Below are 14,420 nucleotides of genomic sequence, written 5' to 3'. Positions count from 1 at the left end.
CCCACGCGGTAGAATCTCCGATGTCTCTTCCCAGCCACTGAGTCTCCGCACCCCACCCGGGTCCCCCTTCTGCACGCCGCTGGGCCGCCCACCCGTCCCTGCTTGTCGCTGCATCAGTTGACAAAAGTAGGCAAGGATGTGGTCGAGAAAGCCACAAGCCCCGCCGGTTGATTCGCTGTCGCAGCGGTAGCTGCCCTCTCGCCCGTTCCCTGACAGCCAAGGGCCAAATCCCGGGCTCAGGACGCCCGCCGACGGAAATCCTCGCACGGAGGCCAATTCCCATGCCGAGGAAGCGTCGGCGTGACCCAGTCCCTCCCCCCTCCCCCAAAAAGCGCTTTATTTTCTCACCTTCCAGCGAAGCGAGCATTCCCCAGGAATGCCAATTCGGTGCCCGGCACTGCCATCTATTGGCCGCGAGGGCGCACCGCCCGCCTCCGCCTCCCGCAACCCGGCGGTGTCGGTGTCGGCTTCGCCGGAGCAGCAGCTCCGTCCGGACTGTGGGGGTTGCCTGGGAAGCCTCGGGCGGGAGAGCAGAAGCACTACTTGCGCCCCGGAGGCAGAGCGGCGGAGCCTGGCGGCTCCCGGCGTCCCGTCGGGGCAGAGCCGCCGGTCTCCGACTGCTCCCCGGGGGCCGCGATGCGCCGAAGGAACGGCAGCACGCCTCGCAGAGCTGGGCTGGGCGGCTAAAGTAAAGCTCTCCGCCCGGGAGGGGTGCGGAGAGGCCGAGCGGGGCATGCCTCGCCGCCCGCAGGAGCAGCGCCAGCCGCGGAGGGCTCCACGGCAGGGGAGGGAGCGCCGAGGATCGCCGGTTTTGCTGCGCGCCGCTCGTCCTCCCGACCATGTTCAGAGCGCGCTGTAAGAAGAGGAGGAGGAAGCGGCGGCTTGAAGGGGCGGCCGGGCGGCTCTTGCCTCCCCGCCCGGCGTGGGGTAGCCGCGGCGCCGGCAGAAAGTTGACCTCGCTGATGAAAAGTGTGAGTAGCGGCCCGGCTGGGAGACCAGCGGCGAGGGACTGGGGCGGACGCCCCTGCGGGGGGCTTCGCCGGGTGCCCTCCCGCGCTGCCTCCGGAGCCCCCCATTACCACCTGTCCTCCCCCTGCTCCTCCCGCTTTTCCGATCCCCGTTGCCTCCCCCCTACCCCCAATATGCACCCCCATCATCTTGCCCCCCCATTGACCCATGTGTTTCCCAGTCCTCCTGCCACTCGGCATGCCCCCTCTCCAAATCGTCTCTCCCCACCGCTACCCCCTTTCTATATTAATATTTCCTTAAGAGGAACCCCCGCCAGCTCGGTCTCTCCCTCTTCGCCGTGCCCCTCCATCCTCCACCCGCTCCGAATTGACACCCCCGTCGAGCTCCCGGCCCCCTTGTCCCTCTCCGGATTCTCCACGCCCTCCATAATACCCGGCCGTCGTTCGTTCCCTCTGGAGCCCCCCCCCCCGCCCCGCTCCTTCCCGCCCCCCGCACCCTCCGCACCCTGCCCCCCCCCCCCGCCGCCTTCCCCTTTCGCTGTCCGCTGGTGGGGCCAGGAGCTGGCGAAGGGAGCCCCTGGGCTGTGTGCGCGCGTGTATGTGCGCGTGCATGTGAGCGTGTGTGTGTGTGGCCGGCGTGTGCATGCGTGTGCGCGCGTGTGCCGCGCTCCCCCAGCTGCATTCCCCACTGCCGCCTTCTCTCCTCGCCCCTCTGCCTGGGCGGCTTGCAACAAAGCCAGCCCCATGGCTGCCAACCAGGCTCGGGCCCGGGAGATTTCGGCCTCAGTAAGTAACCGGGGGTGGGAGTGGACTGGGGGTGGGGGGCGATCCTTGTCTCCTTGTTGCTCTTGGCTCCTTCCCCCCCCCCTCCCCCCCGTTTCCAGTTCCCAATGTTGGAGCAGTTGAGAGCGAGCGAGCAGGGTTTTCTGCTGGTTGCTTCAGTGCGGTAATCTTAGGGGTGGAACTCATGCGGGGGGGAGTGTGAGAGAGAAATGGGCATTGAATGCACAAAGGCACCCTCCCCCTTTTAAAAAATCCGATCGCTCATTTCCAGAGCTGCCCCTTTTTGCTTTCCCTTGGCAGCCGGATCCCGCTTTGCCACATTCAACTTTATTTTTTCTCCCTCTGCCACCACCGAATCCTCCCCCCACACTTCTTCCTTTGGAGATGGGAGGGGGGAGAAGAGCATGCCAATTGCTGTGGTCTGATGCTACTTAGCCTTGGGGAAAAAAACTGGGATCACAGAGAGAAAATAATAATAATAATAATAAACTGGGGGGGGGGGGAAGGAGGGAAGGATTTTAAATAAGAAATGCATAACGTGCCAGTTTGTGTATCCATGGCTCTGGCAGAGCTGGGAGTTGGTAGAAGCAAGACCCCCCCCCCCCCGCCATTCATTGCTTGATGCAGAGAGAGAGAGAGTGAGCGCCACAGAGAAATATGCCTTTTTGGCTTTCTGTTAGCCCTGGACTGTTCAGCTGGCGCGCCTTCTACCCTACCCTTCTTCACTTCAGCTGCAAATGGCTTGAACCCAGACAATCTGTGGCGAGCCATAAAACAGCGGAGTTGGGGGGGGGGATCTAAGATCCCCAAAAACCTCTTTGATCCTCGAGCAACTTTGCAAACCCTCCTTTTTTATTTGAAACACTCATCTTCGCATAAGACCATAAAGGCTTAGGCTGTTCATTTGTCCATCCGTCTCCTTTGCCCTCCATTTATCCACCCCCTTTTGCACTTACATGTTCCATATTGCATTCAGACAAGTCCGGGGAACCTTTCCCGGGATCCTAAAAGGAGGAAATGTGGTGGTGGTGGTGGTGGTGGGGAGGGGGGGCGGGTTCCAATTGCGTGTTCTATTCTGGCTGCAGTTCCAGAGACACAGTCCCAGGTGTAGGTCGGAAGGAGGGAAGGCTCCTTGCTAGGGGGGTATTTCCCCATCCAGCTGTCTCAGACACCGATGGCTTTTCCTGGGAGGGGGCTGACAGCCACCATGGCAGCTGGGAAACAGAACTCTGCTGCTCCTAGACTGAGGGGGGGGGGATGAACTGCCTCTGGGAGACCCACTTAGCTTGCTCCGTTGCAATTAGGCGAGTTATTCTCTGTCTCAGTCTTTTTTTAAAAAAAAACACAAAGCGTGGAGAAGAATCCGGCTGTCAGAGATGGCCGAGACTGGGAGCACAATCCTCCCGGTCGAGTGCGGTTGCCAAATTTGGGGTGAATGGCTCGGGGACGATGCTTGTTTCCGCCCAGATGGGGATCTCTGTGCATGTCCCATTGCTGCTCTTCGACCAGTGGCTTGACAAAAACCACCCCTTTTGCCAGCGGATCAATCACGAAGTGCCGTGATGACTTCTTTAAGAAAAATCTGCCTGTAATAGGGATTCATAAATATTCTGGCTGTGGCGAGCCCTGCCGTGGGCTTATTTATTTATTTCCTTTGAAGCTCGCCAGTTGATGAGTATATTAAATTACTCCGTTGGAGAATTCCATCACTTCTGATAGAACACCCCCTTTCCCTTCAATTAAGAAATTGTACGCTTTTATTCTTCTAGGGTTGTTATTGTTTTTTTGCACAGCCTAACAGGGCTTGTTTTAAAGAATCGGACATTCTGGAAATATCCCTTTTGATTTTTTTTAAAAAACAAAATACTTCTGCTGTGCATGCCGTTGCTTCTGTAGACCCCTGATATTTTATTTCATGCAGTGGTTTAAGTGAGAACAATAAAATTGCGTGCTTGTGTATGTTGTGGAGGGGAGCATCAAGAAAGCAGCCTGCCTAGGGAAAAATGGGGGAAGACCTTCTTTGCTGGTCGGTCGCTGTTCATTCCAGAGGTTCTGAAACAGACCGGGGGAGGTGAGGTTGAATGAGTGAAAGGTGAAGGTGGGAATCTCGTCAAATGGTGCTTCTGTTATCTGAAATTAGAACGGAGTAACTAAACTGACAGCCATTTTATGTATATTTATGGCCAGGATCTGTGTGTGGTGGGGGTGGGGGTGATGATGGAGAGCAGCCGATTGTAAAAATAAAAGCAAGAGATTGAAATAGAAACAGAGTCCATTGTGACCTTTCCTTTACAAATTCAGCAAAGCTGTGGTTATTTAAACAATATTTCATAGCAATCCCAGGGGAGTTATTTCAGAAAATCAGAACTTGGCTATTGAAAGAGAATTTTTTTTTTCCAGTGTGCCTCTTCATCGTATTTTTACAAACCTCTCCCAACTTTGTCATGCATGGGTCCCTGCTGTTTGTGTCACACTGGTGTCTGTGTTCTCTTCTTCTTCCTCTGCAGGAGATAACATGTATGCTTGCTGCTCTACAGTGACTTTGGAGCAGGATCTCAACAGGAAAATGCATATCTGGATGGTGCAAACCATAGCTTTTGCTTTAACGTCTCTGGTCCTGGCGTGGGCAGAGAGCATCGAGTATTATGGGGAGATCTGTGACAACGGGTGTCCTTGCGAAGAGAAGGACGGCATCTTGACAGTCAGCTGCGAGAACCGTGGGATCATCAGCCTCTTTGAGATCAGCCCTCCCAAATTCCCCGTTTACCATCTCCTCTTGTCCGGGAATTTGCTCAACAGGCTCTACCCGAACCAGTTCGTCAATTACAGCGGGTCTACGATTTTGCACCTGGGCAGCAACGACATCCAGGACATCGAAACAGGAGCCTTCCACGGGCTGAGGGGCTTGAAGAGGCTCCACCTGAACAACAACAAGCTGGAGATATTGCGGGATGATACTTTTGCAGGGCTGGAGAGCTTGGAATATCTCCAGGTCGACTACAATTACATCAGCGCAATTGAACCCAACACTTTTAGCAAGCTGCACCTGCTGCAGGTGTTGATCCTGAACGACAATCTCCTCTCCTCGCTGCCCAACAACCTCTTTCGTTTTGTGCCCTTGACTCACCTCGATTTAAGGGGCAACCGGCTAAAGCTGCTCCCCTATTTGGGCCTTCTGCAGCACATGGATAAGGTGGTGGAGCTGCAGCTGGAAGAGAACCCCTGGAATTGCTCCTGCGAACTTATCGCCCTGAAGGATTGGCTGGACAGCATCTCCTATTCGGCACTGGTGGGGGACGTGGTCTGCGAGACGCCTTTCCGTTTGCACGGGAGGGATTTGGATGAGGTCTCCAAGCAGGAGCTTTGCCCTAGGAGACTCATCTCTGATTACGAGATGCCCCCGCAGACCCCACTGAGCACCACAGGGTATTTCCACACCACTCCGGCCTCGGTGAACTCTGTGGCTACTTCTTCCTCAGCTGTTTACAAATCACATTTGAAGCCCCCCAAGGGGACACGCCAGCCCAACAAGTCCCGGGTGCGCCCCACCTCTCGCCTGCCATCGAAGGACCTGGGATACAGTAACTATGGGCCCAGCATCGCCTACCAGACCAAATCTCCTGTGCCTTTGGAGTGTCCCACGGCTTGCACTTGCAACCTCCAGATCTCCGATTTGGGCCTCAATGTCAACTGCCAGGAGAGGAAGATTGAGAACATCTCAGAGCTGCAACCCAAACCCTACAACCCCAAGAAGATGTACTTGACTGAGAACTATATCATGCAGGTGCACCGGTCAGATTTCCTGGATGCTACTGGATTAGATTTGCTTCACCTGGGCAACAATCGCATTTCGTCCATTCAGGACCGGGCCTTTGGGGATCTAACTAGCTTGCGGAGGCTTTACTTAAATGGGAACCGAATTGAGAGACTGACCTCAGAGCTTTTCTATGGGCTTCAAAGTTTGCAGTACCTTTTCCTGCAGTATAACGTGATCCGTGAAATTGAGGCAGGTACTTTTGATCCTGTGCCCAATCTACAGCTCCTGTTTCTCAACAACAACTTGCTGAGGTCTTTACCTGGGGGCATTTTCTCTGGCTTGACTCTCTACAGGTTGAGCCTGAGGAGCAACCATTTCTCCTACCTGCCTGTTAGTGGGGTGCTTGACCAGCTGAAATCCTTGCTGCAGATTGACCTCCATGAAAACCCATGGGATTGTACATGTGATGTGGTAGGCATGAAGCTGTGGCTCGAGCAACTCAACACAGGCGTCCTTGTGGACCAGGTAATCTGTGAGTCCCCTAAGAAATTTGCCCAGCATGACATGAGGAGCATCAAAGCAGAGCTGCTGTGCCCGGACTACTCTGACATAATTGTTTCCACACCCACTCCATCATCCATGCAGGGACCAGCCAGGACCACCCCCTTCTCCAACTCTGGGCAGTTCAATAGCACCTCGGAGGAGGACGATGCAGCATTTCCTTCTGGTGGGTCTTCCTCCTCCACTTCTTCCACGGTGCCTTTGTCGGTGCTGATCCTTAGCCTACTGCTGGTCTTCATTATGTCTGTGTTTGTGGCTGCGGGTCTCTTTGTGTTGGTCATGAAGCGCAGGAAGAAGGTTCAGAGCGGTGACCATGCCAGTGGCAACAATTCAGATGTGAGTTCCTTCAACATGCAGTACAGCGTGTACACAGGAGGGGGAGCCCCCCACTCTCACGCCCATGCCCATCACCAGCAACATCCGCAGCATCTTCACCGTGGAGGAGGAGGTGGTGTTCCAGCTTTGCCCAAGGTGAAAACCCCTGCAGGACACGTCTATGAATACATCCCTCACCCCTTAGGCCACATGTGCAAGAACCCAATCTATCGTTCCAGGGAGGGCAACGCAGGCGAGGATTACAAAGACCTCCATGAGCTCAAGGTGACCTACAGCAACCATCACCTCCAACCCCAACCTCTACCATCCTCACAGGCTTTGGGGCAGCCTCCAGCAGCTCCAGGGGGCCAAGAGGAGCCCCTGCGGAGCCCCACATACAGTGTGAGCACCATTGAGCCTCGGGATGAATTGCTATCCCCGGTGCAGGATGCCGACCGTTTTTACAGGGGCATTTTGGAGCCCGATAAACGTTCTTCTACCACTCTGGGGGGCAGTAACCTTCCTGAGTACCCTAAGTTCCCCACCACCACCTACACTTATACCCCTAATTATGACCTTAGGCATCCCCCACACTCCTACTTGCATCCCAGCCCGGGGGACAGCAGGATCCGGGAGACAGTGCTCTATACCCCCCCAAGTACTGTTTATGTAGAACCAAACAGGAACGAATACCTGGAGCTAAAAGCAAAACTAAATGCAGAGCCGGACTACCTCGAAGTGTTGGAAAAACAGACCACATTCAGTCAGTTCTGAGACCTCTCCTTCTCCCTAGAGCATTTGTATTTAACAACCACACACAAGAAAACACAATGTTTATCTTCTCCCCTTCATTTCCCCTCTCCCCTTCCTCCACCTCCTTGCTTCATTTTGTTGGAAGGTGAAGTGCCTTGGCACAGGAATTTCCAGCTTTGGGAAAAGCTATTGAAAGGGTGTGCTGATTCCATAGTTATAGTTCTCTTTCTCTATTTTTTTGGTGTGTTTTTTTTACAGCTGCTTAGAACCAATTCGCTGGGGGAACAAGGTGCAGGATATGTTCTTTCAATCCTTTCTGTGACAATGTTGTGTTAAGAGATGGATCTTGTGTGACTGGATGTCGAAGTAATCATAGAAATCATGTATGCCTTTTTTGTTTATGTCAGATGCACACTGTTGACAATTTGGGTTTTTCTTTAATTGAGAAGTACAAAGCACCAGATTCCTTCTAATAGCCCTGGATGGGTCTGATTGGTGCTTCTTTCTTTCTTTCTTTCTTTCTTTCTTTCTTTCTTTCTTTCTTTCTTTCTTTCTTTCTTTCTTTCTTTCTTTCTTTCTTTCTTTCTTTCTTTCTTTCTTTCTTTCTTTCTTTCTTTCTTTCTTAAGGTTAGCACACCCTGACTTTAATACAAGGTTGTTTTCTTCTTTCCTCCTTCCCTTTTTTAAGAGAAAAAAAAGGATGTATTTGTATGTTTCTGGACTTTTGAATTAAAAACAATATTACAATCTTTAAAAAAGATCACCATAGATGTGGTCGGATCAATAAAGAGTTCAGAGATATATGATCCATAACTGGTTAGTAAAAATAACTTATTGATAAAATATATACAAAAATATTTTATTGTAGCACCTATTTTTATATATGCGGTAGCATTTCTTTCATCATTCGAGGGTCCAGTCGTCCCAAATGCTTACTGTTTGCACATAATTTAACTTCCCTTTGAAATATATGATAGGTTCTCTTCACACATTACATTTTTTAGCTAAGAAACAAAATGTAAAGTGTGATGATGATAAATATTGGAATGTCGGAAGGGTAATCTTTACAGGGAGCTGAGCTTGGTTGCAGATCCCTATCGGTGCACGTTATGGTAGCAAAACAGGATTTGTTGCTGTGTAACACATGCAATGTTCCTACAGTTCTGATGGTGTGGGAACACTGCAAACATTTAGGCATAGTTTGTCTTCTACTGGAAAAAACATTGCGACCTTTAAGGCATATGTTAAACTTCAGTGTCAAGTTCTACCAACCACCTATGCCTCTATATTTGCAGAAAGCAATTTTGACATCGTATGGGAATCTATTTTAGATGAGGTTTCAGGATGAGGCCCTAAATCTGTGATCTTCTCAGAAGGATTGTGGTATCTTCTGAACTTGATCTCCAAAACTGTAGTGGTCTCGGGAGGAAGCCAGAAATTACTATAAAATTACTATAAATAATCATGACCAAAACCAAACAGACAATCCAAGGTAAACAATCGGGTCAGGCAAAAGAAAAAAGAAATACATGTACGATATATTTTGTTGTTGCTGTTATTCATGAATTATTACTTTTAGGAACCTTCCTGTTAAGATGACTAATCGGGTAAATTACAGAGGAACAGATAGAAATTGTTCACTTTAGCAGGGCTGATGGTGGTGGTTTCTTTTCATAATCCAACCCAAATTTCTTAATTTGACTGCTGCTATAGCGAATTTTGGATGGTTCAAGTCAAATGCAATTGCCTTTGTACAGCTGCAGATGTGTACTGGCACCTGGAAAGGCCAGATGAGAGACTGTACAAATCTATTTATCAAGTATTGATTCTTATCCCTTGGGGCAGCAGGCCGTGACAATGATATCCGTAAACACAGCATCACTGTACAATGGGACAGGTTGTGGTCTCATATGTATCCCAGCACATGTAATTTTTTAATAGCTTATGAATAAACACTTGATAACAATTTCAAATGGAAGAAAATGAAATAGTCATTCCATGAAGTTCAGTGATTTTTTTTTCCAGTGCCATACGTTGTACTTGGATTTCATAGGAGCCGGTACATACCAATACAATTTTCAAGATGGTTTTTGAAGTCACTATATTTAATTATTCCCAATGTACCTTACCAGCACTGAATAGTTATAGTTCTGAATTGTGTGCTTCTGCAGTTTCACCTTTAAATTTTGTCTCTTTTCTAGTTTTCATTTCACATTTGTGAAATTGGGTAAGTGATATCTCATGTGGATTCTGAGCTTTGTGTTATACTCTGAGCTATTGTTTTGGGGGCAAAGTTGCACTTAATGGTTCTTTTGAATAATAATCATGCTTTTTTAAACAATGTGATTTTTTTTAAAAAAATGCACAATTATATGTTATATCTTTTTCATTCTATTAAGCAATTTGGCTTTCTTCCAAGCCCTGTCACCCTTTCACTCAAACAAGGAAGTACTGTGAAGGCACATTTCTAAGTGTAGATTTGAACAGGAGCTTAAAATACGATTGTGAAAATGTTGCTGATCTGATCTTAAAAAATTCTAGCAGATAACATTCTGTTTCACTGAAATTCAACCACAAAAAGAATCTTGTTTTGGATTTTGATGCTAGGTTTGTCGCAAATTGTTACCAAGGCCAGTTGATGAATCCTACAAATCATTTCTTGGTTTCATGACCGAAGGCAGAGGTTTGACCAAAGGCTGTATCATATACCATATCACGGGTCAAATGTTTATTTTGCAGTTGACAAATGATCTGTGAAGTTTTTATTTGAGCACTTATGGTTACTTAGTCTGTTTTCATTCATCGTTAAAGTTTATCCTTAGAAAGGACTGGACTCGGTCTTAGGCAAGTTTTTCTTAAGTGCTTTGTTTATTGTTTATGAAGTACACTGTGCATGGTGTGCATTCAAATTCTGTTTGAGAGAAGTATAGATCACTAAGTCACTCATCGATTTAGATAGCCAAGTTAGTCATGGGCTGACTCCAGGCAGTTCTAGAACTGTTGTTTGTTTTGACAGTACTTTTAAAAGTAGCCACTGTCCCCCCAACCCACCCCCCCAACCCCCCACCCCATCATGCATTTGTTAGTGGAGCAGCATTAAAGTTTTTTTTTTTAAACCTAGCAATCGTAATTATTCTAAGTACAGCCTGAGCCATCATACAGAGAATTACATCATCAATATTGGTGTTTTCATATCCTAAAAGTGATGGAAAGGAAGGTTACAAGTGGTGTTATCTTTATGATGGTGAACTGAGCCAGATCTTTAGATGAAGCCTGGAATGATGGAGGTATCCCCCCCGCCCCACTTCTCAAGTTTTGGGAAAGACACCCTCTGGTGAAATGCTGCTTCAGGATAAGTGCTTTCACCATCCTGAGTAATAGCTATACAGTATGTTAGATTTTCCATGTGGGGATTGGGATCCCACTTGCAGATCTCTGTGCACACAAGCACATACACTACTTAGTGTGAAATGCTTGCCAGGTGATGATGATGTTTCCTACTTGTAGCATTGATGAAGGCCTATCACGTGTCACATTTCTGTGCATCTCACATCCGTTTGTGTGTGGAGAACTCAGTGATGGGTTGTGTTGGTTGTGTTGGAAAGCGGTTTCCTTCATTCAGTTGAAAATGCTAAGGGGGATGTTTTATGTGTTACTCTGCTGCGAGGAGTTCCTTCCCCATGTGTACAATCCCATAAAAATGAGTCATAAGCAATGGGTTTATTTAGGAACACTTTTTCTTGTGCCAGGTGGAGTAGTATTCTTCATGTTCTGTGCTTTGGTTCTAGAAACTAGTTACAGTGGAGTCCAGAGAGTCATTTGAGGCAAATACTTATTTCCCCTCAGAGACTATAGTTGTGAAATATTTGAAGCAATAGGAATGTCTTTTGAAAACTTTCCATTGGAGTGAATGAGAACATCGAGAGCGCATGATTCTGAGAAGCTAGACTATTGTTGTAAATTGGTCAGAAATTGGAGTGAATGAGAACATCGAGAGCGCATGATTCTGAGAAGCTAGACTATTGGTGTAAATTGGTCAGAAATTAATAGCAATGGTGGTTGTGTGAAAATAAAAATGTGTATGATCTTGTATTCCAGGGTCCCAACACCATTATCAGTGTTTCCGTATCACATTTCTTGTCAGAACAACTCCACTAGAAAGAGATGAAGTTGAGTGTGATTTTAAGGGCACCTAGTGTCTGAAAGGCATTTTAAACCCAGGTCCCTATCCATTCATCCTGGTCTAGCTACTAGATGATGCAGGTTTCAAAAAACTTCAAATAAACAGGACTCTGTGACTTTTGGGAAGTTCAGGAGTTACAAAACAGACATATGTAATATAAATCGGAAAACGGTTTCTGCTGTTAAAAACGGAGAAATCTCTTGATCAGTATAAACTGTTACCTTTTTTAGTTCAAGCTTTTTATTGGTCTGATTTTTTGACAAATCAACTAAAGTGTTAATGGACACAGTGTTGGCAGCTACTTTTAATCAGTGACTGCAGGTTTTCACTGAAGAGGTTGAGAGCCAACAATGTTTTCAAAGCTACTTTGGCTCAAGGTTGCTAATGCAAAAGGGAACAAAAAGGAAACTGTGTGTAGTTTTGTTACTGAACGTGTTAAGTTCTCTTGTATCTTCCAGCTTTTTGGAAAACGTTCCTATATTAACATTTTGGCATGGTGGGAGTTGGGTCCCATCAGGTTTGTGACTTTTCTGATGTCTCCCAATTCCCATTTTCACCGGAGCTACTTGCCCCTATGTGACTTTGTCCACATGCATCTTACAGTCTCCAGCATATTTTTTTTTTTTGGGGGGGGGGGTAGTTAAAAAGCTAGTAAGATACCCGCCTGAAAATTTTAAGTGTGATTGGTGACCCATTTTAAAAGATAGATTAATAATTAAACTATCTGTTGTTAGCAGGCAGTACACGTGTGTCTTTATGAGATAAGCTGTTGAATTTTGGTGAATCAGAACAAAAATGAACATTAGTCTGTTGTTTACTAATACAGTTTTGAATGTCTTTTGATTAGGCTTTACTTGACTTGACTTTTAGTGGCTCTTTTCTTCCCCAGCCACCACTTAAGCCTTCTATTCCTGACAAAGGGCCTTGAGTTTGGGAAAACAAGAGTGCCATCATCTGTGTTTTTTTTTTCCTTTGAGAATAATCTGACCCGCCAAAAAATCTATAAGTGAGGGTGGAGACAAACAGAACAAGGGTGGTTGATTGTTGAATCACATAGGCTTGATTGCCATGTTCACTTTTGAGGTGGTAATCGCAAGATAATTCTACCTTATCAGGTTCACATGGGGAAATAATCCACAGGAATGCGCTCAAGCGAGGTGACAGCTGGTATTTACAAAATCAGCGAAAAAGCTTGAAAGCTGACGTGGTAAATACCAGCTGTCACCACGTGGGGGTGCATTCATAGGAAATATTTTCTGTGTGAAACTGACAAGGTTAAAAACAGTGTCAGCACCAGCGTGACTACATTGCATGGGAACATGGGAGTTGAGCCATTGATCAAAGTCTCCTTCTTGTTCCCATTGTGCTCCCTGTTTCTAAAAAAGAAAGAAAAATCACTCTCCAATCTAAAATCAACATATGGGAAGGGATAATTTGTTGCCAGGTGTTTACCCTTGAAATACTCTTACATTCTATATATATACTATTGAATCTGTATTTATAGCTATATCCTACATACTGCACAATTTAATTTCATTATATATCATACATACCCTGAATGTAAGACAGTCCCCTTAAAAAAGGTCATGAACATAAAAATGCTTACCTGTAACTTGTAAGCAATTTAAGACAACCTCTCTTTTTTCCCACAGTGTTCAAGAAAAGTCTTCTTTTCAAGTAAATGCAGTCTTTTCTCTTCAAGTTTCTTTGTCCTGATTTTAAACATGGAAGTGACTGCAGGCAGTTCATTTGTGACTTTAAATCATGGTGTATTTATGAATTCTATGTGAATGAGGGTGATTCAAAGAAGAATAAGACATTACATTACTCGGTCTTCTGTGAAATGTGTGATACTATGTAGTGTAAAAGCCAGTTCAAATTCTGAGGGTTCCATACAAATGCCATTAAAACAAAAACCTCTCCATGGGAAAGCTGTAATATTTTTTTGACAATTTTTCACTTAGTGCTAGCTGCAAAAACTGTCTAAAACAGTTACTTCATCTTCCCATATAAGTTTTAAGTAAACATACGTGGCATACTTTTATTCCATCTTTCCTCCAAGGATCTCAGACTATTTGTGTATGGCTTTCCCTTACCTACCACATTCACAAACCAATCCTGTGAAGAAGGCTAGGTATCACCACCCCAAAGTCAACCATTGAGTTTCATGGCAGTGGGAGCATTTGAACTCCCAAGATGATATACCAACCAGGGTAACCAATTTACCACACCTTCTTTCCAAAGCAAACAGCTCTTTTAAAGACATATAAATAAGAAATGAAATACTAATATTTATCATAACTAATATTAATAATAACTAGATGATTCACTGAATGTAGAAGCTGTATGCTGCTTTACTTAGCTAAACACACAAATAAGAGAATTCAATCTCTATTTCTAATAGAATTACCTGAACGCACTGAAGAAATTTCTGTTGAAAACGTGGACTAGCGCGCAACGCGTTCTGTGAATGTGGCTGCTGTCGCCATAGTTTCTTCATCACTTGCTGGAGCTGTTGCTGTCAACTACCACAACTCATCTTAATATTTTTGATTCATTGAATTTTGGAGATACTGACTCTTTCTACTGACTGGAACGCAATATGACTATTGCAGGTTTCGTGCCTCATGGACAATGTTTATGACATGCTCTCATTATATGTGTGTTTATTACCTTTCTATCCAGTTAAATAACCACAATATATCTTGATGAATAATCTTTATGAACGGTTTATGAAGTATCTGTTGAAATTACACTCAAACTAACTGCTTATACCTCATTGCCTTGTCTCCCGATATATACAGTCCTTGCTTTTTTAGGCTTGGCTGGCCTCATATCTTTCAGTATCACCTTTTTACCTATCAGATTCTTCCAACCAGCCTTGCACAGCATTTCTATGAGAAACTCAAATAAACTTCATGATTCTTGCTGTCTGCATAGGGGTATGGAAGCAGGGTGATCATCAAGGACCACACAATATATCATTGTGAGATGTGCTTGTCTTGATGGGTCACAACCAGTTGTTTGGACATTGTGCTAAAGAAGGGAGGTGGTAAACTTGACATGGCAAATTGTCTCTCTGGGACCTTTGGAGAAGTTG

General features: G+C 46.2%; 1 protein-coding gene across 2 annotated transcripts; it reads left to right on the top strand.

The window, feature by feature from the left end:
• Window positions 1-425: 425 nt before the first annotated feature.
• On the top strand, window positions 426-9,110 carry SLITRK5 (SLIT and NTRK like family member 5). 2 transcript variants are annotated; one of them, XM_048494731.1, is made up of 2 exons: window positions 426-971; window positions 4,259-9,110. In XM_048494731.1, exon 2 carries the CDS (start codon window positions 4,267-4,269, stop codon window positions 7,156-7,158), a length of 2,892 nt encoding a protein of 963 aa, XP_048350688.1. In that variant the 5' UTR covers window positions 426-971; window positions 4,259-4,266; the 3' UTR covers window positions 7,159-9,110. The 2 variants fall into 2 exon arrangements, with proteins under 2 accessions (XP_048350688.1, XP_048350689.1); XM_048494732.1 differs by lacking the exon at window positions 426-971 and adding an exon at window positions 1,626-1,754.
• Window positions 9,111-14,420: the final 5,310 nt, after the last annotated feature.

The sequence above is a fragment of the Sphaerodactylus townsendi genome, linkage group LG04 (assembly GCF_021028975.2).
Source record: "Sphaerodactylus townsendi isolate TG3544 linkage group LG04, MPM_Stown_v2.3, whole genome shotgun sequence".
NCBI classification, from domain to species: domain Eukaryota; kingdom Metazoa; phylum Chordata; class Lepidosauria; order Squamata; family Sphaerodactylidae; genus Sphaerodactylus; species Sphaerodactylus townsendi.
The sequence above is the reverse complement of the archived record's forward strand: the minus strand, read 5'-3'. Positions and strand labels throughout refer to the sequence as shown.

Bases quoted from the DNA above. Each gene is read 5' to 3' on its own strand.
- SLITRK5 (XM_048494731.1), top strand. From the start codon at position 4,267: ATGTATGCTTGCTGCTCTACAGTGACTTTGGAGCAGGATCTCAACAGG.